Below are 27876 nucleotides of genomic sequence, written 5' to 3' on the forward strand. Positions count from 1 at the left end.
ATATTCAAATTTAATTGGGCCATGGATACTTAGTTTTCCGTACTACTTATTAGTTCTCCTAGTTGTTAAATTGTATTTTAAGGGCACAAACCATTTCATCACCTCACCCTCTACTAGGTACATCAAAACTACACACTTTAGGTCAACACACTGTAGCCATTATCATGCAGTAAAAATAAATAAGAAAATTAAATAATTACTTGGCAATCCCAACAGTACTACCACATTACATAATTATTTATAACAGGCTGTTCACTATATGTGTTGCAGTGCAGCTTCGCTTCAGTGTAGTAAAAATCATTACAGAAAAAATCGTTTAGTGTCCAGGTGGAGACATCACTGGGGAAGCTCTATGGCACCCCCCTTAAGCAAAACGAACCAGTGCGCATGCGTGGAACATTCGATCACTGGTAGTGTAGCTAACAGCTAAGCTACGAATCCAGCCAACATGGAAAGAAAAGGTAAATCTTTACACCGACACGCCGTGCACTGTATGAGTAATGCTAGCCCGTGTGTGTGTTGACACTGAAGTTGATGTTCCTTCAAGGTCACAAATGTAAAGTGTAGCCGAGCTGCATACATCTAAAGGGTGGTTTAATTGAACGCGTCTGTCACGCACTGTTGAGCTGGAGTAAGCTACGGCAGCTAGCTCTCTAGACATTAGCTTTAGCTTCAATGGGACATGTCAGGATTATGTGGCTGCGTTTAGCTTGTCTGTCCGTTTTACACACACAACCTAAAACAGTATCAACGTTAACCAGCCGTTATTGTGTTAACAGACCAGTTACCCACCAGAGCCGAATTACTTAATGTCACAATATCGTTACAGTTACCTAACGTTTGGTATTTGGGTAGCTTAGCTATTGATTTAACTTAGCCAACGTTAGATGGCTTCCAGTATCAAACCGGGTGACTGGCCGACAAATGCACCGCAATTATTTGGATTTTGGTAATTGCAAATATGACATAATGCAATGCATAATGACCAGGCTTATGAGTTGTAGGTGAGAAGGTAGCTAGTTATATCCTCTACCTCCGACAGTGTCCATCCTTTTTTGTCTTGAGTCCTAAGTAGACAACCAACGGCAACCAGACAATGCCAATATAATTGGTCACTGGTTTCTTTTGACAGTTCTTGCACTCCAGGCGAGGAAGAAGAGGGGGAAAGCAAAGAAGACCAGCAAAAAGTGAGTTTTTTTTTAAACCCCCATCTAAGGTTTGTCGTCTGTTTATTGTGTACATGACAGCCTAAAGCATGCATTTTGTCAGTTCAGTCAGAGGTGATTGTTTCAGTTTGACACGTGCTGTGTCTGCTAGGGCTGCACAATATATGTAGTTTTGTTTTTTTAATTGTCATGGCAATATCAACTGGCGTAATAAACACATTGCAGGCTCCAACATATCGCAAAAAAAATTCAGACTTTTTGTGTTAGTTGAAAGAAAATGAATAGAAAACTCAATTCGTTACTTAGCTGTCATTATTTTTTTAGTGCTGCCTTTTATATTCAATTCGATATTCAATTATTTAAAAAAAAACAATGTTAGAAATTATTTCCTTTCATTTGTTTTAAATTCAACAAATATTTTATTTAGCAGAATACTAAAAGCAGCAGAACTTAGAAAATGTTAATATCTGTTTATCTATCGCAAGTATTATCCTTATCTAGATATTCAACAACGTTATCGCATATTTTCCTCATAGTACAGCCCTAGTCTGTACATGGTCCAGCCGTTTAGATGTGAAACTTACCCAAGGCCCTTGACTGCATGCTTGCATTTTATTTTAGCATGTGCATGATCCAAAGATAAAGAGGTGTAACAAATTATCCCAAAAGAATCCAGAGGTATGTTTCCAAATGTTTTACATTTTTGCATGGGGTTGAAGAAAGGGCATTAGCATTATTCATTTGGACAGTTATTTTTATAAGATATGAGTTGTAAGTTATCCGTAATGCATGTGCTGTATGCAGTGCCTATAATAAACCACCCTAGGCTATTTCCTACTATAAAAAATAGATTATGAATGATTGCATTAATATAATGCCACTATCAGGTCTCAAAATATACCATTTAAGCATTGATCTCTAATACTGATTAATTTGGTATACGTAACAATTTACTAATCATTCCATCAGTGGCATCCTCTGGACTGTTATGTAACAGCGTGTGCTATATTTAAAACAAGAGAATGAAGAAGCCCACATCAGCCCACTGAAGCATGGTGTTACACTGAAAACAGCACTATTGCAGATACTCACCTCCTGACAGTGTTATCTTCATGGCTGAAACAGGCATTTCCATAAGGCAGAAGAATCATATGAGACTAAGAAGCTAAATATACCTTAAAACGATACTGTTGCATGCCACAGTCATGCTTGAATGCCGGGCACATATCAGTAGTCTCTATCAACGACGTTTTAATTCCAAGATAGTTCAGGTGTTGCCAGAATTTCCGCCGGTTGTCCCTCATTTTGGCAGGATGTCTGTCACCTGCGGCTTTGTTTGTGTTCGCATTTCATATTCCAGTGGATTTATGAGTACTATGGTTAACTGCTCCTCAGATCTCTGCAGGGTAAAGTCAGACAGTGAGCTAGACTATCTGTCCAATCTTAGTTTTCTGTTACACGAGTAAAACAACATACACATGTTGACCAAAACAAGTTCATGCCCGAGGCTATTTTCTAGAAGAACTGTTGCTCTGTCCGGCGCTTAGCAGCGCCCAAGACGATTTTGATTGTTTTAAAGAAATGCCAATAAACTGCAGCATCTTTTTTCTCCCATCCTGGAATGCTGTGTGGACTAACCAGAGACTCCTCCGCAGCGCTGTGGCGAAAGGCCTGGCAATGCGAGACGACTATATCAGTAATCAGTTGTCAGGATAAATATCAGTTTAAGCATTTCAGGGAAAACGTACATCAGAACAACTTGAAGGTTATTGTCTTCTCACCCGGGCACCCACTCAAAATTACAGCTGGCATGAATTTTCTTTTTAACGGAAATGTGACTAAATGGAGTTGTGTCTGGCTCCACATTAAGTAACAGTTCCATAATTTCCATACAGGTTTAGTGGCTTGACTGTTAACGGTGAAGTAGGGGATTTGATTCACGGGGGTATTTTTGCAGTGGTAATGTTATTAGTGTTGTAAGATGGCAGTAGAGTTAATTATCCCGACCCATGGTGAGTCTGATGAAAAGTGATGTCTGCCCGCTTCGGCTCTGAGATGAAGGATTAATCTCTGAGATTACGTTATGTTCTACCTCTGTTTAGAAGTGAATGTAGGCTACAGCCAGGGGCGTAATACAAATTTCTGGGCCCTGTAGAAAGGCATTTTGCATTGGCCCCTCCCCACCTCCACAGCTATTCATTCTAGCATCTTTTTGGGCCCTCAGTCCCCTTTGCCCCCCTGTCCGACACCCCTGGCTACAGCTCATAGCAACTTAATACTATATAGTGTTGGCAAATGGCTTTTTATTGAGATTCTTCTTAGCAAAATAATACACTGAAAAGCGTGGGGCCTTTTTTTGCTCCAACCTTATTCCACACAACAGTCGCAATGTTCCTTTCAGCTACCCGCTTGTGCTGCAGGAAAAGTGAAGAAAAGTTTGGTAGGTAGTTTGGTATATCCAGCTGTCATGTTGCTAACGTTGGAAAAGGGAAAAGAGTCTAAGGCAGTGGAAGTTTGTCATCTTTGAAATGCAACTGCAGTTTACCCTGATCCCAGTTTGTTATACAAGATCTACCAATACAGATTACTGAAGTTGTGATTCAACAATGTTTTATATTTTCCTAAACAATACAGTTGCACAGACAATTTTAAACCAGCTCTGTGTCATCTTTTTGTCGGCAGTGTGTGCAGATAAACAGTGTTTGGCTTTTCTTCATGGTACCAGTGCGCGGAGGTCCAGTGTTTTGCGTCATCCGGCGGATCTCCAGGATATCCATGGGAGCTCTGTGCACATGCCACGGAGGGAAGCCAAACGCCGTCATCTAAACACAAGATGTGTAAACACATGATGACATGACACAGAGCTGGATTTAAATCAGTGAAATATCTCTATGACCTAAAATAGGACAGAGTTAAGTTTAGTAAAGCCAGTCTTATGCAGGCATGTGCGACAGCTGCATGGCTGTACATTAAGAAAATAAAGCCTGCAGAACAGATTTCTTCCAATGTCTTCGATATTTTGAGTGTGGGATATCTGTGGAAATAGGAGGTTCACTGTGGATCTGTCGTGGCAAAAATCATTCATCCCCAGCATGAACAAGCTATAGAAGTTCAAATGCAATTTTCAGTCATCATCAGCAGTTCAAAGGCAGGTGACCTGAAAAATGTTTTTATAACTCAAGGTGTCTTTGCTCGCATACAGTCTTTGTCAATTTGCAAGCTGCTGTGTTTGTTTGTGAAGATTTGTCTCTAGCAGATACAGAGGTCACACCTATCTTGCAGATTAGCTCTGGACTTCCCTTAATGTGTTTAAGATCAGTTAAAAAACTTTCAATATAGATAATTCTTATTGGTGTTTTACAGGAATTAAAATTAAAAGTGTAGATAAATTCACTTGGTTAGACCAGGACATATATTGTCAAACCAACAACACTTGAAGGCAGTTATACTAAAGCCCACAACTTAAATACCTGGTGACGTGATTCAAATTCCCAACCGGTCAGAGGTTCTAAGGTCTGGTGTCTAGCCAGTAGATTAATGCAAACTGCTGCTTTATTGTTTTGTCATTGGAAACACCAACCTATAATGCATTAGGCAGGCTAATCAATTCTGTGATGTCTTATCTGCATGTGTTTGTCCATCAGGCAGCCAGTCAATCCCAGAGCTCGACAGCATCTCCAGCAAGAAGCCTCGCCTCAGGAACCTGAGGAACCTGAGGAGATCCTCGGCTCTGATGATGAGGAGCAGGAGGACCCCAACGACTACTGCAAAGGCGAGTCCTGTCTTATTCAGAATGTTTACCTGCACGCTATAACCCAGTTCTTATGGATAAATAGATTTAAACATTTGATTAAAGCATTTGTGTGGTTTGCAATATAGAGTTTTTCCAATTGACTGCCTCAAATTAACTAAGAGAACCCAGTTAAGATATGGTTTATAAAAGTTACAATAAAAAAGAAAATAGATTTATTAGGTTGTTGACTGACCTATCTGAACTAAGGCTGGGCGATAAAACAATCTCAAAATGGGATCACGATAAAATTCTGGTTGATAACAATAATAAGCTTTAGATGTTTTTACCCGATTACACAACTGCCAGAGTCTGTCTTTTTTTCAGACTTGCCGGGTATGCCCACTTCCTGTTGTGTTTGTTTGTTGCTGGTGATGGCGTTTGTTCCCCTGTCAAATAATGTTTCCCTTCTGTTAAACTGCGTAGCGCCCCCATCCATAGTTGTGGTTAGGGATAAGGGATGCTTCAGGTTTAGGTATGGAGAAGAAGGTGAAGTTGGAAAAGGGAGAAGAAATGAGCGAAAGTAAAGCTGAGGGCAACAGAAGTGATGGCGGACATGAACGTGAACTTGTGCTATCCTTTCAAGCTGAGACATTATTGATAAAAGAGTTTACACATCAGTTGTGTGAAAATGGTTCAAATTTCACAAATCTTTTCCATGACCTGAACAGGTACTATTCAGCTAGCAAACTGAGAGTTGAAAATTTGGGCACATGCTGTCCAGACTCCGCACACACAGTCTGCAAGTTAAAAAAGAACTCTGGGTCGATACCAACATGTTTCGCTGTTTGGAAATCTGGAGTGCCGTTAGTGCAAGAAAAACAAAAACAATCGGTGCTGCCTACGCCGTGTTATCACCCTGCTAGAGTTAGCACCCAAAAGGCTTAAACAGGGCAAGTCTTAAACGCGTGTCTATCCTCTAAACATGTTCAAAATGTCACTACAAGTGCCTATCCATATGCAGTGATTCCTTCAGAGGGAACACAATGAATCTGACTGTTGTAGATGTGACAGAAAGGCTTAAAAGTTTTTAATCCATACCTGTTTATTTCCCGTTTTTTGGTGAACTCCACACTATTCGATTGTCAAACTCATACAATCCAATATTCCAAAATGTATTTTTTCCACAAAAAAACAATTTGCTGTTGTTATGTCTTTAGTAATGACTATGTAGAAACAGGCTGTAACCTGACCAACCACAGTGGAGCCAGGTATCACTGCAGATGGGTAGGCACTTGTAATGACATTTTGAACATGTTAAGAGGCTAAAAGCATGTTTAAAACTTGCCCTGTTTAAGCCTGTTGGGTGCTAACTCTAGCAGGAGGATAACACTGTAGACAGCACCGATTGTTTTTGTTTTTTTGCGACTGACAGCACTCCAGACTTTCAAATAACTACGTGTTGAAATCAACCGTATTTCTCCTTTTAAAATTAGTACTGTTAGTTAGTTTGTCTGCTGTTAACAGCGCTAGCATTAGCTGTGCCGCGGCTGCTGTACCAAAACAGTGATTAATCGTATCGTCGTTTGCGGCCATTGCCCCATATGAAAAACATTTAATAGAGCAAATACATAACAAGCACTATTTGTTATTGTATAGTGAAAGAAACATGTTTGTGCATGCACTTGTATACTTAGGTTTTGTGCTAGCTCTACAAACATTTGAGATACTTTCTTGGCAGGACTTTAAATTTAATACTTTGCTTTTAAGTAGTTTAGAGTTATCCATTTCACAGCCACAAAAAAGGAAACATAAAGCCCATGTTGCAGGTTAACGACCACTGTTAATTCATAGATACATAAAGCACACAAGATATGTTTATCATTTTAAAAATGTCTCCAAATGTCATTTTCGTATTGGCATACTAATTTAAAATACTTTTTTTGTATTATATTCCGTTTTGTGATACCCAACAACATAAAATGCAATGGATAACAGTTTAAATGTTTATTACCAATGAGAAAATTGCGCTAATTTGTTGGAAAATAAAACCTGCAACACAGACTTTATATTGTAACATGACTCTGTATGAAGGAAAGAGGGCTACTCTTAATTTTCTTTTGCAAATAGAGAGCAGTACTGCTCTGCTGACCAGTGGGACATCTCATAATGTGAATGTGTAATGTGAGTCCTTACCAAAAACATTTTGGTGAATATTATAAAGTCATGTTTTTATTATTTTAATAAACTATGTTGCAAGGTGTAATTAAACCTCTGGTTTCTTCAGGCTGTGGTCAGCATGCACTTCGAATGAGCAGTATCTGCAAAAAAAGTATATTGTGATAAATATCGATCAAATGAGAAATATATCGTGATCACATTTTTTGCCGTATTGCCCAGCCCTAGTTTGAACTGTCTAGGCAACATTGCATTTTTCTCTTTTAGGTGGCTACCACCATGTGAAAGTAGGAGACCTTTACAACGGAAAATACCACGTAATCCGGAAACTTGGCTGGGGACACTTCTCCACAGTGTGGCTCGCCTGGGACATCCAGTACGGGAAAAAGTTTACTGCATATTCTTACTGCACTATTTTGTTTCTGAGGCCTGAAGTTGGATACATATTCAGTAGCAGCTGACTCTGAGACTGTTGTGGTAGGACCTTGTACGGTGCTTCCTGTTAGCGAATGTTGCTCTGTGGTTGCAGGGTGAAGAGGTTTGTTGCAATGAAGGTGGTAAAGAGTGCGGAGCACTACACGGAGACAGCAGTGGACGAGATCAAACTCCTTAGATCTGTGAGTAGATTTTAGTTTTTAATAGTTTTTTGCACACAGAAGGAGTTGAAATCAAGAAGCACAGTCAATGTACACAAATATGACATCAACGCAGACACAATAAACACAGTTAATGATCATAAGAACAGGATCTTTCTTGCAGTGAAAACCATTACAGACTTTACATTATGTGTGACTTCACATGCAATACTGTGTAACATGACCATTCAGGATGTTAGGCATGTAAGTTGAAGCAGTATAACATGACTACAGATAAAGAGACATGCATGCGACCCCTTTTTGGTCCAGTCTATCATTAGTAAGTGTAAAACCTGATTGTTTGGATTGTGCTGTTCTGTTTTTTTTGTTTTTTTTTTTGTTCCCAGGTTAGAAACTCAGATCCCATTGATCCCAACCGCGAGATGGTGGTCCAAATGTTAGACGACTTCAAGATCTCTGGTATCAATGGAACCCGTATCTTTTACAACCAGATATTGTTAATGCTTCCTGGTATTCAAATGTGATCAGTTTAATTGCTTCCTACTGGCAAGATTAAAGCCTGTTAATTGTTGGATAAATACATAGACAAGGGGAGGATCATTCTTTCCCCTGGTGTCAAATTTAGCTGTGAAAGCGGTATGCAAGGAACAAAGTTGGTGAACAGGCAATGGATTATTCAATGGAGCCTTGTATGTCCCAAACAGAGGTCCACCTACCACTTTGGCTGAGTAAGAGCCCCTGAATGCCATAGGGAGAGATGTAGCTGTATATGACACTCCCTAACAACACTGTAGTGTTTTTCACAACTATGTCCTATTTTCTTTCTTTCAGTAGAAATATTGCTAATAATCCTCATGGAAGTGAATGACCACTAGGGGTGGGAATCTCTTGGCACCTCACTATTCGATTCAGAGGCCAAAGATTCGGTTCTAAACCGATTATCTACCATTTCCATGCGTTATTTAAAAAATATACTGTACACATCTGAGTTAGTTAGATTTTGACATAGATTTGTCACACTCAAGTTTTGATGAAATGTTTTGTCTGAGGTTTTTATTTTGTAGTTCTTCCATGCTTATCAATTGTTTTTCCAACCCTTAATGACCACAGGGCCTCAACGTGTTTGGTAAACAGTTTTCTTCTAATGGGTTTTCAGTTTGGCTTTACTTGTTTTATCTTAACTGATGTGACCTTTAGATGTCTGCATGGTGTTTGAGGTGTTGGGGCATCATTTATTAAAGTGGATAATAAAGTCCAATTACCAAGGGCTGCCCCTTTCCTGTGTGAAGAGCATCATCAAACAGGTAACTTTAGACCCACAGTGTCACACCCTTTTTGTATAATGGTGACTCATGATGAAGATTCAGTTGTAGCTTCCATGCATTTACAAGAGCCAGGTAGCCTCCAGGGTGTGTTACAGGTAATAATAGCCTGTCAGGGCACAGCATTTTGCATCTTCCTTTTTCTTTTCCTTTTGAGCCAAGTAGGTTTTGTCAAAATGAAACAAGTAACTGATAGCAATATTGATACATTGCCACTTTGTAATGCTCTTTGTTTATGCTTTGATAATTGAAATAGCATAAATCTTTATTTTCATTTGTTTGGCAAGATTTGTGTTCCTATGAGGCACATGTTTATCAGCTTTTAATTTCTTATATTTCAACTGTATTGAAAACTAAGTCATAGAGAAGGTTTAGGAAATTAAATAAAGGGATATTGAAATATTTAAAAGTGTTTCAGTTCAAAAATAAAGATAACTTTTACAATCAGTCAACCGTGCTGTAATTATTAACTTTCCAGGTACTCCAAGGCCTGGACTACCTACACACAAAGTGTCAGATCATCCACACAGACATCAAGCCGGAGAATATCCTGATGAGTGTTGACGAACCTTATGTCCGGAAACTTGCAGCTGAAGCCACAGAGTGGCAAAGGGCTGGGGCACCTCCTCCTTCTGGTTCAGCAAGTATGAGACAAACACTGGTTCATATGTACATTCATGAGCTTCATTTGGTAACAGTTAATATTCATCTGATTTTCTTTTTTCAGTAAGCACAGCGCCTGCTCCAAAACAGGTACAACCCTTTTATTAACTTTTTGCATAGGACGTCAGCCTGCCACATTTTTTGTATAAACACATTTATTTAGAGTCCTACAAATACGCAACTATCTAGGAGAGCTGTTTTGTTTTTTATGTTAATCTCTGACAGACAGTAAAAATGTCCAAGAATAAGAAGAAGAAGTTAAAAAAGAAGCAGAAGCGGCAGGCTGAGCTGCTGGAAAAGTGCATCCTGGACCTGGAGGAGATGGAAAAAACCACCGAGACACGAGAGGATGAAGACGATGAAGATGAGGACCCGCAATCTCCGAAGGGGCGGGCCTGTGCTCCTCTCCGACAGGTGTCTATTCTGGAGCTAGAAAATAAGGGAACAGAGGGTAAGAAACCAACATCACAGGAGTAATGTGTGCTTCTTAAATTTGTATTGCTGTTGGTTAAAATTCGGTCAAGGAACAGTTATAAAATGAGTAATTTGAAAAAATAAATAAATTGTCTTTTCCTGATACTTTCAGAGAGCAGTGTGAATGCAGATCTCATGAGGGTGGGACCAGAGGGGCTGTTGGAGGTTAACTGTAATGGCCATGTGGAGGTGGACCAGAGGCAGTCCCAGTGGAGGGACGAGGACCAACACAATGGCAACGCAGAGCACACAGAGAAATGTGCCAGTCAAGAGGGGCAACACGAAGAGTCCCCTGTTCACCTCATCTGCAACGGTGTGAACTCTGCCGATCTAAAGGAGCCGGACACTGAGACTGAAGGCAAGGGTGGCCACAGCAGTGGAGTAACTGAGACACACCTTCCAGATGGGCTGGAGGAGGGAGAGCTGGAGCAGGAGGATGGTCAGTTAGGCAAAATTAGTACATCTGCTATCTGCAAAGAGGTTTTTGATAGCTGTTTGGTCTGGCTGGGCTGCTTTGGAAGTTTAATAAAGGCTCAGCCATGTGAACTTTGAAATATTGATCGTTAGGCTCTTGATTAATTTGATTTTTAGTCTATTTTTGTCTCTTTATCTCTCTCTCTGCTCCGATATAGGCAAGTTAACAGCAGGATCCCTGCTAGTTAACCCCCTTGAGCCACTCAATTCAGACAAGATCAAGGTCAAGATTGCAGACTTGGGAAATGCCTGCTGGGTGGTGAGTAGCCTGCTAATGACCTGAGGGATTTCCAGATTAGGGATGAAGCCGCATGCAGTGTCATCTAGCTACCGAAATAGAAATACTTTAAAGCTATAGTGTGTAGTTTCTGTCGCCCCCGTGAGGATTTCTAAGTAATGACAAAAAACAACAATTGTTGGCGCGTACACATGATACCGGCCTTCCGTGATTGCACACCACCCCCACCCCTCCTTTACACAGTTGTTGGTAACACAGAGGATTTAAAAAAACACGATGGACTCTTCAGAAGAAGTCATTATCCTGCTCGATTTTCTATGCGCGAAAGCCGCCGGATGACACCATTTTTTTGAACATAGCCATATTGAGAAATACAGAGAGAGTTTTGTGGAGCTAAACATCCTTATTGACTTGTAGCAACTCATTTGGCAATGGTTTTAATGTAAATGAAGTTCATTAATAGGGCTGCACAATTATGGCCAAAATGATAATCCCGATTATTTTGATCAATATGATCAATATCAATATAAAATGTGATCACGATAAATATTACGATAATTTGTTGATTTTAACCAAAACATATTTTATTGTCACATAGGCTATTTATAACTGCTCGCACATCCATATTATGCTACATTCTTATGTTGCAAGTTGTATGTTTAAGTTGTATGTTGTATAGACATACAGCCACAACACATGTAAATGAAAATTAGCTATCTGAAATAAATAGCGTAGTTTTTTTTTTTTTTTATGTATCGCTGAGAAAGCTCCTTCACTTGTTTTCAACAATAACTGATTAAAAGAGCTAAGGAAAGAGAGGGAGTGCGATGGATGCTACTCAGAGTGACAGCTGACTCATTATGAATGGGTCCAGCATGGCTCGAATGGCGGGTCAGCGGAGTTACACACATTGTGTGTAGGAAATGTCTGCTTCGTCACGGCTCTGCATTTTTATGAACTGATATTCTGGCCATGGGTCACATCTCTTGCGGGTCCAGCAGGCTCCGTCTTACACACTATTAATCTACCAACTGAAGTTAGTTGCATTCACTAACTTCTTCTGTGTTTTTTGCCGTGGCGGCCTTAATAGCAGTTACCAGCGGAAACACTGGTACAAATACAGGTTTGCTTCTCATGCTTAACAATATACAGCTGTTATAATAACAATCAAAACTGTGGACAAATGTCAGAAGTGGGGACCAGCGCTGCTGTGTAGCGGGGCTGGGCGTAGAGTAAGAGGAGAGAGAGTAGAGGAGAGATCCAACACAGGCACGGCTTTACAGAAGAAATGGGTCATGTATCGCAGAATCAAACCATATCCATATAAACAACATTGCAGCGGATGCGAGGACGTTAGGTGCACCGGTGCGACCTAGAGGAAAAATATTACTCGCGCCCTAGAGCCCTGTGAGCTAACAGACACTAATTAGCACCAACTAGCACTGGTCACTGTTGTTGTCTGAAAAACAACACAGACGGGACAAAATGTTGTGTAAACCTTGTGACCAACGCATAACCGACTGCTATCGGTTGAATTTTCCTCACGTTACTCTATCCTCTTTGACTGTATACATCTAGAAACTAAGCAGCGCGGTGCAGGGAACTACTCTGACTGGCACTGGATCTGACAGCGGTTTACGGAGCGGTAGATTGGCTTTGCAAAATAACCCGGAGCGTTCTATTAAATGACGCATTTTAAAAAATCGCTCGATCACGCACATTTGATCGTGGGAAGCCAAAATTGTGATTGTGATTAAAATTTGATTAATTGTGCAGCCCTATTCATTAATATAAAAAATGTTATGCACTAAAGCTTTAATCTTTCTTTGTTCAATTTGAAACTAAATTGGAGATGAAGTTGGATACAGTTGTTGGCAGCCACTCTTACATAATTTGGAACCATTTTTTTTAGGATTTTCTTTTTTGTGTCTCTCCCTCTCAGCACAAGCACTTTACAGAAGACATCCAGACACGACAGTACAGGTCCTTAGAGGTGCTCATTGGTGCAGGATACAGCACACCGGCCGATGTATGGAGCACAGCCTGCATGGTGAGAGAGATTGTACTGACAATAAACTATTGCACTTTATCAAACCTAAGAACAAAATCCTAGTCTCTCGAAGTGTTATGAGAGTGTAGCAGGTGATGCAAGGGAGTAAATATATCCCTTCATACAGTATTTCTTTCCTGTGTTTCTGATGATTGTTTTGTCTCCTCAGGCCTTTGAGCTTGCCACGGGGGACTACTTATTTGAACCACATTCTGGGGAAGATTATTCCAGGGATGAAGGTATGGCTGCAAGTTCCTTTTCCTCTTTTCCCATTCATCCCACCATTCATCCTAAATGATTTATTCATTAGCATTTTTGAAATGTATGCTTAACTGGTAAGTGATTTAGCATTGCAGATAACGTTTAACAGTTATTGCTACTGTGAAAAGCCTTGTGGTGTTTTTCTTGCGTAATTGTGCCTCATTGGTGTTCTGTTGCCATTATGAGTTATTTAGATATATTCACACATCTAAGAGTTTCACAGTAAGCATGACAAGTTGTGACCTTTACTCCAAGTTATTGTGCAGTTTGCATATGTTGCAGTGAACTTTACTTAAGTTTCCACAGTGTTAACATTTAAAGTAAATGAGGAACTCCATTACAGTGATTTCCAAAGGTCTCATATTATAAGAAATTTAGATGTGAGTCATGTTACGATGAGTACCAACATTCCTGTGTTTATTTCCTCTAACACCTCCAACCATTCTTTTGCTGTACTGGAGACGGGGCCATCTTTCATTACCTTGCTCATCTATTCTTCATTTCTTCCTCACCCACTTTCCACTCCATATGTCATTGTTCTCATCCTTATGCTTCCGTTATGCTAATGTTAGTTTGCTTCTTAGCTTGAGATTTCTGTTCTGACTTGACTGATTGTGGCATGTCAGGTATGTTCTAAGATTCAACCTTCAGTTTACTGGTCATGAGGCTTTTCTTCTTCCACAGCTTGCTCTGTTGTGTCTTTTACTAATCCCTCATCCAGTATCAGAATTTGCTGCACAAGTGCGTGTGTTTTCAATGACTGATTCAATCTTGGTTTGTTTGCAGATATGAACGTAGAAAGTGGCCTACATAGGTTCAAATGTTTGTAGCTTTTGATATGAAAAAATAAAGGTTTCTCATACATGTGCTTGTTGTCATACAAGGCTGTCATCATCCATTGTTCCTAATACATTGTTCCACATGACATGTTTGCCATCTCTCTACTATCCCTTCTCCCATTTTCCATCTCCTTCCCTTTCCAAACTGTTACCCTCTGACTTTCAATCTCTCCTCCTCTGATGTGCCTCATTTCCAGACCATCTTGCTCTCATGATTGAGTTGCTTGGTAAAATCCCTCGTCACTATGCTCTGAGTGGGAAATACTCACAGGAATACTTCACCAAGAGAGGTATGCTACCCCTCTGTCTGTGGCTCACTCTGGAAAACGGTGGATGGGAGGCAAATGGGCAAGGTTTCGGTCAGCACATTCAGATCTACCAGAGATACAGTGAACCTCAATCCTGATCCCTTATGCTCAGAAAACCTCCCCGCTGCCTTCACTAACGAACAGTCTTGATAAGATCCCCTTTTTAATGATGTGGTGCAGTGATTTATCTATTTTATTATGTCTCTGCGTCAGCGGCACCCACCTGTGGCCGGATGCATTATGTTTTTGGGATGTGCGTTTGTCAGTCTGTCACATTCCCATTGGGAACATGATGGACACTGGATACACTTGGACTCAAGGATGAACTGTTTAGATTATGGAGAGCAAAGGTCAAAACATGTTTCTTGGCCATAACTTCACTTCCTAATTCCCAGTTCCTAACTATGCCAACATTACACACATGTCTGACATTTTCAAGTTAAGTGAGGACCTTTTATATCAAAAGGTCAACTACACTGTGAAAAGGCTGAAGAAAACTTAAGTTTAAGAACCTTGCAGCGCATATGTCTAGTAGCCATGTTTTAAAATTGGATTTCTAACTGTAGGTCTGTGCACCCCAACCTCTATAACAATCTGGCCCATCCGTGTGTGTGTAGGCTGTCAGCCTGACCTCGCTCTTCCTCAGCCCTCCACCCACCCACCCAGAGTGGGCCTGTGTCCGGGACACTGTCTGACCAATCTGTTTGCTTGTCTTGTTCCTCTCTTGCTGTCGTCTGCCATGTAGACCATATAGCGCTGATCATTGAGCTGCTGGGGAGTGTCCCACGCAAACTCATAATGACTGGCAAATATTCCAAGGATTTTTTCACCAAGAAAGGTAAAACAAAGCAGCATGAGTGTCAAGATTAGAGGTTTTCTGCCCAAGACCGCTTATATTTTCACTCCTCTGTTGTGTTATGTGAAATTTAAATGTTTTGTTCCTTTAAACTTTTATTGTTAAAACATTTCCAAAATAAGATAATACTACAATGCCTGTTTTGAAAATCCAGTGACGAAATAAAGTACGAAATTTAATGTATACCATCTTTATAGTTGAATATGTTTTTGTAGACTTGACTACCTTGTAGAAGTGAATTGACAGAGGGGAAATTGTTGTGCTGAATTCCTTCACGGCTCTCTGATGCAGCACTGTCTGATTGTCTGTAGGTGATTTGAAACACATCACCAAGCTGAAGCCGTGGGGCCTGCTGGAGGTGCTGATTGACAAGTACGAGTGGCCCCGTGAAGAAGCGGAGTGCTTCACTGACTTCCTGCTTCCCATGCTGGAGTTGGTCCCAGAGAAGAGAGCCACAGCCGCAGAGTGCTTGCGTCACCCATGGCTCACCCTCTAGTGGAGACTTCCAACCATTGCACCTCCCTTCCTTGTCACTCTCTCCAGAGACTGCAACAGATCACTTTCCAGTTTGGGCATATCAGATGAATATTTATTTCTGTTATTTTTTTGTTTCTTGTGTTCTTATTGAACTAATGCTTCTGTGTATATTTGCTTTGTATTTGTTGGTTTTTCTCTGTGTGATGACGTTAGGAATCCAATGGATTACATTACTTTGTGGTCATGTTGGCTCGAACCTGCTGGGCCTCATTCACCCACCAAACTAAGGAAACCTGTTCTTGTACTGCTAGTGACTCTTCCTTGTTTGTTACACTCCTGCACTAAAACCCAAACAAATTAAGGATATGTAGCCGTTCTTGGTCATTTTATGCCCTTTAGAAGGATTCCCTATCAATTCTTCTCTTGTGCATATTCATTAGTGCTGTTTTTTTTAATGACTTATTTTATCTTGTATTACACATGTAAGGTATATTTTGTATTTGTAAAGTAGGCTTAGGAAGTTGCACACTGGGTTGATATTTACACTGACTCTGGTAATGTTAACAGCAGTTTCTTACTGAGACATCCGCTGTCTGATAATTTAGGTCGTATTATTTAGCCATAACAAGTCCGTTGTCACCTGGTACCTAGTGTGGTGAGTTAATTATAATAAATGAGACCTTTCTTTCTCATGGGAGTCTGGTATTCTCATACAACTAAAACAATTCAGGAATATAGTGTTTTAAAGGTTTCAGCAAGACCACATGTTAAGAAGCCCACTTTAAAGGAGAAAAAAGTTGAAAATAAACTGTATATATCTGTACCAAAGAGTTTGCCTTTATGTATATTACAGTTATGTACAGTTTTTAACAAATCTTATATCTTCGCTAAGAATATTTAGCTGGATAGCTGTGTTTTAATAAAGAGTATGGAAGATGTGTTCAAGCTCAGTTGTATGTATAGCCACCTGTTCAATAATGTTTTACCATAGAACTTGTGAGATCTGATGTTATGCAATGGTGTCCCAAATTGATCATATCAAAGTAAAGTATCTATTGAGCCTAGGTGAAAACAAAATTTACATCAGTGTCAGATTTAAGAACATAGACTTTGTGTAAGTTGTTGATTTACAAAACTGCACAACACCATACAATAAAAACAGATGTTCATACAATACAAAGTGATTGTGTTGAGCTCCTTTTATTAGGTGTTTACATATTTGAAACAGCAGTACTTTCCAGCATCATAATGCAGAAAATTACCGCTGCAGTTCAAATAACTAAAAGTCAGGTGAGTAGTTTGACCAAAGCTGCATAATATCTTGCTTGACTGATGCTTGTTCATTGAATCTGCATCTGCATCACACTGGTCCCGAAGGTCCACGGTCATCAGGGGTTTTCTGTAAAAGAGGGGAAATGCTCTCATAGATCCCTTAAATGGATTTAAGGCACTGGGTGTGTTGGGTTGCAACTCACGTGCCTAGCTAGTCATTTACCTAAGATTGATAAAGTTGTGGTAAAATGTATTTTATGTTGAAAATCTGTATCAAATATGATATAGTAGGTATTTATGAAAAAACAAACCATCCATTTTTTTTCCATTTCATAATGTTCTAATGGTTTTATGTGTGCACACTCTTAATTACTTAAATCATTAGAGATACAATTGTACATAAGATAAATGTAGAGAGGACATTTGTATGTGTATAATTAGATTATCTCCAGTGCAAGTAGCAAAGTGAAAAGGAAAGAGTAAACTTGTGTCAAGGTTGGAAAAGCATAGGTTATGGCTGGATTCCAATTAGCAGCTTCACTTTCAGGGTGCTGAGGCCTGTACTACAAAGCAAGATTTGGGGTCAACGAGGTAACTTTAGGTTCAAGCCAGGGTGGGATCACTTGTTACCGGGTTATCACTAAGGTGACTTATGCTGAATGAACCTAACCTGCTTGTGTCTTTCCTTTTATGACAAGTCAAAATGTCTGCTGTGGAAAAACCTAAAACGAGCATTCAGACTCCCCAAACCAAGCTCAAGAGCAGAGTTGGCTACCTCTCTGCTTTGGTCCATACCCACATCCTTTATCTCTTTGCATTACCTGCTCCTCCCTCCACCTCGAAGTCATCTGGCAGCAGTTTGTCCTGCCGGTTGCCGAGGGTGAAGGACAAAAGTGCCAGGAGGATGGCGTCCAGGATGCTGATGATGGCCAGGATGTAGGCCCAGCGCACTGTACAGTTCCCCAGGCTGTACTTATCCGTCTTTTGACCACACATCCTTTTCACCTCTGGAGAGTCCCAGCCGTCCGGGTAGATCATGCAGCCCATCACCATCAATGCAGCTGCGGGGGAAGACAGACGCTGAAATAGTGGAGCCATGCAATAATTACCCCTTGTGTGCTCTTACTTTAATAAATAATTATAAAAGAGCTTCTTCTGAGCCCCAAGTGCAGGATAAGGCATGATGTAGTCCCATAAAGTGCCAAAGGTTTTATGTATTTATGGTGCAGCAGCAAAGGATGCTCAGTGGGCCTGTTTGCATGATGTACTGTTAGGTGTTTTTTAACGTTAAATGCTCTTTATCTGGTAAAGTGTCCTCTGGGCTTTTGCTATAGTCACTGTACAAAGTTAGATTAAAATCTGAATTTTGCAGATAAAGTTTGCATTTCAAGGAATTGGCAAGTTAAATACAGTGGTGGAGTACTGTACTTAAGTTACAAATTTGAAGTACTTTACCAGAGTCTTTTCTTTATAATTTTCTTCTTTTTTATTCCACTCTACTACATTTCAGAGAGAAATATTATGTATTTACTTATATACAGACAGTAAGTAAAACATTATCTAACAGCTTCAGTTACTAGTAGTCACTCTAAAAAATTCGATAACACTTACAATTTAAGAGTTTTGCACACAAAACATGTAGAGTTTATAAAATTATGACTTTTTCTCCTGTCCAGCAATGTTGTGTAGAAGGACCAGACCTTCCTCCGCAGCTCTGTGGAGAAAGGTCAGGCAATGTGAGACTAATCATCTAATGACCTCTCGGATTTATCTGGTGAACCTGTGGAAGAGCCTGACCCCTATATCGGAAACCATTAGAGAAAAAAACTCCTGACTGTAACCAAATGCCTGCTTGTTTAATCTGTATTAAAATGTAATATATAATAATATCTCAGTCAAAATTTTACTGCAGAATGAGTACTTTTACTTTTCTTTCAGTGTGTTTTGTTCTTAATACTTACATATGGCTAGTTTCCTGAGCCCTGGTGTGTTTCAGGTGTGAGTTTAGATCAGTTAACAACACAACAACGGATCTTGTTACATGTAATCAATCCACCATCAGAGGTGTCAGAGTCTGGCCTGAAACTGGATCCCTTATTGGCTTCCACAGTGAGGAACAACACATTCAGTACAAACACACTCCTCGCCTGAAACCAGAGAGGTGTGAAGATGAGTTTATCACCTCACACTCAGTTTAGAGGGAGCAGTTCATGAGAGAGTCTCACTTATCCTCCAGACTCACTGCTCCTTTTCACAGGTTAGATTTTCAGGTGCTAAAAAAACAAGGTTTTGTCAAAGGTGTACTTTCCTTACAGTAAAATGTGGTCTTTATGTGGATAATAAGACGCTGACACTAAAGCAACTGTAATGTTTTAAAAAGTAGAATAAGTGGTGGATATGGAGTTTCTCCACAGACATTTGACCTTTGACCTTGACTCTGAATATGCATAGCAACAAACTCCTTTGTTTTTCAAACCTCCATTTTAAACCAGGAAACGTTTTGGTGACATGGTAACAACACCTCAGTTCAGTATGAGTGCTGTACTACAAAATGAAATTTTATGAAAACATAACCTTAAAACTGATGTTGTTGGCTACTGATTTCTTTAAATTACTACTACTTAAGTAGAAGTAGTGATTCCCCAATTTTGAAATACTCCATTACAAGTTCTGCATTAAAAAAAGGTACATACCCGGTATTAAACGTGTAAAAGTAATCATGATGCGGAATGGACCATTTCATTGTATTAGAATTGTACATACATAAGCCCATGTATTGTTATTACTAGGCTACTGCACTTGAAGCTAGTTTTAACGCAATTATGTGCTGTTTAGTAGGCTACTTTTAACAATAACTCTGCGTCATACTTTATAAACTGATCATGTCTTTTTTATGTGAAATCTTAATCTGAACAGTAACCCGAATTATCACTGTCAAACAAAAATAGTTAAGTAAAAAGGACAACGTTAACCTCTGAATGCAGTGGACTGGACGTAAAGTAAAGAGCGCACTCTTCCTCACCTGAGGCCAGCTGCATCCACGCGCAGATCTTGTAGACGTTCCCGGCGTTGCAGAAGAAGAACAAGCTGAAGCAGACCATGGTGCCCACGATCAGCAGCATGGAGGTCCCCACGAAGAACATGGCGGTCCTGAAGGCCGGTGAAGGGATGGAGCTGAAGTCGAACACGCTGCCCTTGCAGATGAGCTCCGAGGTGAGCGCGTTGCCGATGCAGTAGTTGAAGAGGCCGAAGTAGCCGGCCTGCGGGGTGTTGACGCTGTCCCCGATCCAGTAGGGCTGGATGAAGACCACCATGGTGATGATGACGAAACAGATGGTGAACACGGCCCACATGACGCCGATGGCTCGAGAGTTTCTCACATAGTTGGTGTGGTAGATTTTAGCAGCTTCCTGGGCTGGAAGCAGATCCATTTTAGTATTTATTTAAGTATTTCTTAAATTGTATCCGTCTTCAGTAAATTTAAACATTTTTCAAAACTCAATCCACATGTCCCTGGTCTTTAAACTCGCCACATCACAATCACACTAACAGCCGTTGCATCTGTGGCTGCTCTGCATTGAAAGACCTGGCTCAGGATTCAGCACCTTGGACAGCACCCTCACCTCTCCAATGACGTTGCTCTGACGTCAGAGATTGAAAAAAATAAGAAACAACAAATAAGATAAACATTCTCTACGTCCTTCCCAAACCTTAACATTTTTTCTGATTGAATTCAGTTACATGGCTGCATTTAACCCTTGTGACTAAGAAAACATGTCAACACACATTGTTGTATTATAAAGAGTTATTTTCTGTAACTCCTGATTAAGGTAGCTAGCTATATTAACTTTATTAGTGTTATTGTTGATTTACTATGTTTAGGTACCTTATTTTTGATAGTTGATTTAATTGACTTGATTTTATCTGATCATTTTTTACACACTGGGATCTTAAATTGTTTAAGAATGTCCATGTCTTCACAATATTCAATAAAGAAACAAAAAACAAATAAGATAACCATTGAAACATCCCTGTATTAATTAGTATAAGGAACTAGGAGGCATACAAATTATACATATGTAGAATCTAAACAATAAACCTCTACTATTATACAACTAAATGTGAAAGTACATCTTTCTTGGAACATAGAGCCTAGCTAACCTGTGACCCTTGTGTTTGCTCTAGCAGCAATTACAAACAGAAAGTTACTTTTGGTTCAAACTATCTGATCATTACCAACAAAACAACCAACATGTAAGCTTTATAGTTCAGTGGTCATTTTTCATATCCTAACTTTAATTTTACTGTATTGTTTTGTTGTTTTAATTAAGAACTTGTACAAGTTTAGTAAAACTCCTTTTTAGTCCAATGTTTAAAATGTCATAACGTGATATTTAGTGGATTCTGCCTGACAGTTTGCTGAGGTTTAGCGCTGACGCAGGGAGGATTAAAGTAAAGGTTTGCAGACGTCAGATTTAATATTGCGCCAACTGATTCTTTTTATTGGAATGCTGCTTATCTGAAAACGCACTTCCACTGACATGAACATAATAAGGTAATGTACTTTGATTGATTAAAATGATTGTTGTTGCAGAGAGTGTTTGGAATTCAACAACGTGAAGTCTGCTTAGAAATGGCACAAATGTAAAAACCTGACACATGAGGAAGCTTCCAATCAAACAGCCCAAAGCCAGATGGTCTGTCTTAAATCATATCATATGTCTTAAATCTCTCTCGCAGTCCAATTCAAATGGGCTTCATTGGCATTAAAGTTAATAAAGTTAATAAGAACAATGTTGCCAAAAGCATCAACATACAATTTGTCCAAATGTGGACAGAAAACAATACTTTTATTTTCATTACCACAATATTAGGATGGATTTGCACAAATTGTATAAATCAATATACATAGCAGAATATAAAAACCAACATTAGGAAATAAACAAAATAAATGTAATTCTATTTAAACTGTGAAAACAAAATTTAACATAAGTGTATTCAACACCAGAGTTTTTTTGGAGCAAAAACTGTAACTCTCATTTGCTGCAGCCCCACTTTCTAATCTTGTTCTTGTTAAGTGCCATGTTCAGTTTGGGATGACAAGTCTTGCCCGAGGCTGACGGGGCAGCCGGACAGAGCATGCCATACACCATCTGTACTCTTAACCCCCGAGTCATTGTTCATGACAGGGAGCTTGAGGGCCTTCTGAATGACACTGTTCCATGTGAAGACAAAAGTATTCAAGGATGAGCATTTGTCCCGCGTCGCCACAGTCAGATCCCTGCAGCTCAGGAGGGACAATCAGCTGCTGGTGGGGGGTTACAGAGAGGGAAGCACGAGCTCCGCCTGAAAGACAGAGAGATAGGAGGATGAGATGGAGAGGAGATGTCAAAGCGTAGATAAAAAGACTAATCAAACTCAGCCTGTGGAGGAAAAATGTGGGGGAGCTGCTCTAATGAGGCATAATCCCTGATACATTTGACAGCCTCTGACTGTCGCATCAAGATTTCATCAAGCCTGCTGTTTCTTCAGAGACACCTTGAAGAGGAGATGTGGTGCAACAGCATCTTGGTGGAAACATGGCAGAATACAGTGTGTGCAGCAAGGCTTCATGCACATACAAACACAAATTACACCTCAAGGTAGATTAACCTTTTTATTTGTCTTTATTTGTTTTCTGACATAAAACCTTGTTCCAGGCTATTATAAAGTCAAAATAATTAAAAATCCACTTATATTGCACTAAGAGCCCCTGGTCATGAACTAAAATATATATCTGTGTCCATGTGTTTTTGACCCAAAGCAGATATGCTGTGTTATAGCTTCTGAAAGAAGATGATATCTGATGTCTAAGTTGAGGGTTGATGGGCTGGATGAATTGCAAAGGTGAACATTAAAGCTCTCTAAACCCATCTCAATTTCACAACCTTTATGTCCCATTACAGACAGGATCTTACATTAGCAGGAGGATAAAGGTTGTAGCCATTATATCGCCTCATTGCTCATAGGTTTGATTTTAAAGGCGCCACCATCACCTGACTATAAATGAAAGTAGCGTTTCTCTTTTACTTTACTGAAAATGAAATTTAGTGTGCATTGGCTTTGCTGTAATTCCACCATCTGTCACTCAATGATGTTTTAGCTCAGTTTTTTTTTACTTTTCTTTTTTGTCCCATGGTGAATGAGCACTATGTTTTCACATGGTGATAGCTGGCTGCTCATCAAATTTCATCAGCAGCTGGGTTAACCTCTAAGGAGAACAAAAATGAAATGGTCTCTATTAACCCTTTTCCTCGTAGTGTATTTACTAACCCGGCTACTATACTTATGTACACATTTGTACTTGTACTTTACTTGAGTATTTCCATTTTATGCCAATTTATATTTCTACTTCACAACAATTCAGATGAAAAGATTGTACATTAATTGCAAGCTAAGATTTTACACACAAAACATATTATGAGTGTATAAAACACGATGCATTGATAAGGATTAAACTACCCAGCAGTATGTGAAATACTTTTAGAATTAGCTCCACCTCAACTAAATACAACTGTACAATGCTGCATCAGTAATAAAAATCATCTAAAGTTGTAATGCATAATGCTTTTATAAGAGTCAGAGGGGCCATGAATAAGTACTTTTACTTTTGATACCTAAAGTACAATTTGCTGATAATTAACAAAACATTTTCAAAGCAGGATTTGCAGCAGGAGTGTTTTACATTGCAGTATTGCTGATTTTACTTAAGTAAATTATCTGAATATTGTATAACAACTATCAAACATTTACATTTTGCCTACAGCTCCAAAGACTACGTCTGCGGTTATTTCATTAAATGCAAATTGATTTGGGAATATACACAATTACAACAAAATATCAACTGAAATAATGATGACTTTTAGAAAGGCACATTTTGGTTCCTCTAGTAAGAGCCCCTAGACAACAAAGGAGTCACAATTAAAATGACCACAAACCAACTGAAGTAAATCTGAGGCTTTTGGCTCCCTGGCGGTGTTTGGGAATCCCACAGCATCACCTCATCCAGGCTCTATTCTTTTCCCCAGTGGGGGATTTACTGAGTGCAACCAGCTGGAAATCAACCTGAATTCCTGACAGATGCTGTGTATATTTTTAGCCTGTGTAAATAGTAGAGATGTGACAGGAAATGAAAGGAGAAAGTGAAGATACATCAAAGTTCACCAACCGGGGATGTTGCAATCACTGTCTTAGCCACTACGACATCCAAACAGGGTCTTTGTTTTATGATAATTACCTGAACTTTTATGTCTTAAAAGTGAACGTGAAATAACGAATTGATGTCATAACTAGAGACCGTCTTGTGTTGGGATCACAACAGCCACAATGCCAAATTGGGCCAGGAGTATTAAGTGGGGGCGATGGCCCCTAACCTTCCTACCTACTCCCCCCCACTACCAACACCATTGCACGGACCACAGACACCTATTTTCGAACATGGCCTTCATTTTGATCTACTCAAAGTTTTGTGACTACATCATGCACGTTCTCACGCTATTGCGGTACAACCTCAGGATCTACTATATAAACACACTGTATGAACACCACGGACCTAGAGAGTTGAGCATATATTTGGGTTCTTTAGATGGGTGAAATAGCTGGGCTCTTTAGCCGTGTCATCCTGAGACCTCTGGGAATAAGTTTTGGTTGTCAAATAATGCCTGTGCCTCACTGCAGTGCAGAATCAGCCAGACTGGCATAAATCCTGATATCTGAAGTGAACAAGGACATTTGAGGACTCTTCTATTGAGCATAAGATTTAAAATCAAAAAAAGGCTTGAATATCATTTCCCGATACTTCATTTTTGCATTTTGAAGGGAGGACATTTATTCCTTATGTGGTCATTTTGGTTGGATTATGGAGAGGAGGACATTTTTGAGTTGGTCAAACCTTTTGGACATTCAGGTGGATTCTCTGGTGTATTTGCACAAGAAAAGTGTGTGCATTGCTAGTTGAAGTAGGAGGGTTTTAAATGCACCCAAATTATTTGGATACAGGTATCATCAAAATAGCTCTTGAATTTAATTTTAATAAGGCTTAAAACTTAAGATCATTGATATAGTAGTACTGAAAACACTGGGAATTATCACCGACTCTTTATTAGTATCCCCTCAGCTCTGTTGAGCATGTCTGTGTCTTTCAGCTCACTGTTTTGCTGTTCTGGCTTGCAGCTTTACTCTTGTGGTTAAGTCTCACTGCTCTCACTGTTGTTTCCAGCTGCACCCGACAGCTGTTTTTCCAAAAACGCTCACTAACTTTTCAGTATTAATCCAATTGTAAATATGAAGTCAAGTCTATCCCAATCTGAGCTAAATAAACAAATGTTGGTATGAGCCACTCCAGAGCCTCATTAACTCTAATCAATGGACAGACCACAGACAAAGTATTCAAACCCTAAACACCCCCTACAATTGAACTCATATTAACTGCTGAATGTAACCTGGGATCAAAGTGGAGTGTATATGTATTTTCTACACCGGCAACACATGGCTGATGTGCACAGGCAGTTTAATGGCAGCACTGCTTAAACGAACGTCTTTAAGTTTCCACCAACCTGGGGTGAACCTCTGCAGGTTGTCATTGCTTAGGTATTGTGCTTGTGTACGAACATATTCATTCACCAGGCATTAAACCTCCCCTGGTCCTTTTGTAAATGGGCAAGCTGCACTTCCTTGGTTCATTATATTTCTTTCCATGATCCAACATGAGGTGTGTGAGCTGTTGTAAAATGGCCTGTGGCACTTCTAATAACCTTGGCAGCTTTATTACATTTACGACCATCTTTCATCAAACGAGCGACATGCTTATCCCGTGATGTGATTGAGGTCTGGTGCTGAGGCCGAGAGCAGAGTATCATTGCGTTTTTCTGGAAATGTGACAGATATTCTATCACCATCATATGTTATCTTTGCTACGTTATTGCTCAATGTTATGTGCCTCATCTTCCTCCCCACCAACGTGTCTGTATATCTTAGTTAATTATGCTGTTCTCAGGCCTTGGATTCATAACAAACAAGCACTGCAGTAGATTTTTATGTCAGTACCAATTAGAGATGAAGAGGCATTTCATCTAAATATTACCTGCCTTATAAACTCAGGCACTGATTTCCTTCATGATTGACCCAAAGGAGGGTGATGCCACAGTTGTAGGAGAATAATATGGGTTAGTCTTCTCTACTCAGTATTCAGTTTAATAAACCACTCCAATCAGTATGCAGGAGGGTTGCTGCAGGTGGGAAAACTGTCTCTAAGTGTATCTCTGGTATTTCTTCATTGGTGTTCTGCATTCTGTAATAACCTTCTAAACACCCCCTTGTGTGGCAATAACCTTCACCCTTAGCTGTACTGTGGCTTTGTTTCCCTGCAGTAACAATGTGTGAAGATAATGAGCTCTGTGAGTTTAGTGCAGGTGTTGTAATGGCGGCAGCGGCTCTGCCCAGGAAAAAAAGATGAGCATACACATTTTTGTACTCCTCTCAGGGCAACAACCCAAACCTTATTCTCCCCTCCCTGAGGCCTGACCCCATACTAATGTTGTCTCCTTTTCATTACAGCACCGCAACTTCATAGATGCTCGTCCAGCCAGCTCTGAAGACAGTTTTCTCTCATCCCGTCTCTGATAGAATTGGCCTGGTTTGGAAGCAGAATGCAGGAGCCGATCCAGAGCTCTGCCAGATGCATCTTGTTAAATCAGACAAATGAGCACAATGGGCTTTCACACCCTCAGCAACCCAGCAGTATGTAGGGTACCTGAGGCATCCGCAATGGTTAAGACTCTTGGAACGTGTGTTTGGTATCACACTAATGAGATCATTTTCACCATCCCAGATGCTCTGCTTTTGTGCTAAAATAAAACGGAAAATACCTCAAAGTGCTTTTCCACACATTGTGTCGATGAAAAAAAAACTTTCATTAACCAAAAATGTCCAAGAGAGGGCAGTGTGTCATTGAATGTATTGACTTGGGTTACTTATTAGCATGTATGCACAGATGATAGATCCAAGAGCGTGCGCCTCCTACTCTTTCACTTAAACAGCCAGACCAGGATCAGTCCTTAGGGTTCATGTGTATATATAGGTACATACAGTGTTTACACAGTCACTTGTAATAGACGGGAACATTTATTTCAAAACCAATATTAAACATTCCTTTTGAGAGTTCTGTAATGGTGTTATCTTATCTTTTGATGTTGAACAGGACCCTGAGTGTATTTTACATAAATCCTTTGCAGTGTAATGATCAATCCTCCAGACTGCTTGTATTATTACACAAAATCATCAATGACATTGATTGTCATATTCAAACACCTAATTTAAAAGTCATTCCTTCCCTATCTTTTGTCCTCATTTAAGTTTACGATGTGTTTATTTACTGGATGTTTTGCCTGCAGATTCTGGGTGTGAAACCCAGTGGGTTTATGTGTGTGTGAGAACATAATATCAAGTGAGATAGGGTGATCATTCAGTCTTCCTTACAGACTGAATCCCTGTGAAAACACTGCTGCTGCGTCTACCAAACACAGCTGCTGTCGGTGCAATGACACCAGCTTCATCTCTCCGAGCTGCACACGTTCTGCATGAGATATCGGGTATGGGATGCAGTTTTGCAAGGACACGTGTGGCAAGGAGGCATATATTTATCTCAGTGGGTGGATCTCATTGTTATTCTTTTCTTTTCCAACCTTCTGAAACCTGAGACTTTGAACTTTGATTGCCTGTGTATACTTTCACATGATTAATATCTGAGGCCCTCCAGTGATTAAAGAAAACACACCTATAATTTCAATCATGATGTGTAGTGCCCTTCTGAAATGTCACCATCAATTTGTCTGTCAAGTTGACAGCCGCCACACAGCAATCCATGTTCACTCTATTCTTGTATGTGCTTATTTAGCTTTTGTGTTGTTTGCCATTTGTTCACTTTTAGATTGTC

At 39.8% G+C, this 27876-nt stretch overlaps 2 protein-coding genes across 3 annotated transcripts; one reads left to right on the forward strand and one right to left on the reverse strand.

The window, feature by feature from the left end:
* Positions 1-368: 368 nt before the first annotated feature.
* srpk1a (SRSF protein kinase 1a) lies at positions 369-16806 on the forward strand. Of its 2 annotated transcripts, none has more exons than XM_034875800.1 (16): positions 369-461; positions 1133-1187; positions 4811-4938; positions 7342-7450; positions 7604-7691; positions 8057-8144; positions 8868-8974; positions 9471-9636; positions 9720-9745; positions 9881-10106; positions 10242-10573; positions 10746-10862; positions 12784-12891; positions 13061-13130; positions 15045-15137; positions 15467-16806. In XM_034875800.1, the coding sequence occupies exons 1-16, from the start codon at positions 449-451 to the stop codon at positions 15649-15651; spliced, it is 1911 nt and encodes a 636-aa protein (XP_034731691.1). In that variant the 5' UTR covers positions 369-448; the 3' UTR covers positions 15652-16806. The 2 variants fall into 2 exon arrangements, with proteins under 2 accessions (XP_034731691.1, XP_034731692.1); XM_034875801.1 differs by lacking the exon at positions 15045-15137 and adding an exon at positions 14189-14281 and having other exon boundaries at positions 10242-10568; positions 10762-10862.
* Positions 16807-16874: 68 nt separating this feature from the next.
* lhfpl5b (LHFPL tetraspan subfamily member 5b) lies at positions 16875-20621 on the reverse strand. Its single transcript, XM_034875805.1, has 3 exons — positions 19927-20621; positions 17726-17965; positions 16875-17031 (listed from the first exon to the last, which is right to left on the reverse strand). Exons 1-3 carry the CDS (start codon positions 20333-20335, stop codon positions 17021-17023), a joined length of 660 nt encoding a protein of 219 aa, XP_034731696.1. The 5' UTR covers positions 20336-20621; the 3' UTR covers positions 16875-17020.
* Between the last annotated feature and the right edge of the window lie 7255 nt (positions 20622-27876).

This window comes from Etheostoma cragini, chromosome 7 (assembly GCF_013103735.1).
Source record: "Etheostoma cragini isolate CJK2018 chromosome 7, CSU_Ecrag_1.0, whole genome shotgun sequence".
Lineage (NCBI taxonomy): Eukaryota > Metazoa > Chordata > Actinopteri > Perciformes > Percidae > Etheostoma > Etheostoma cragini.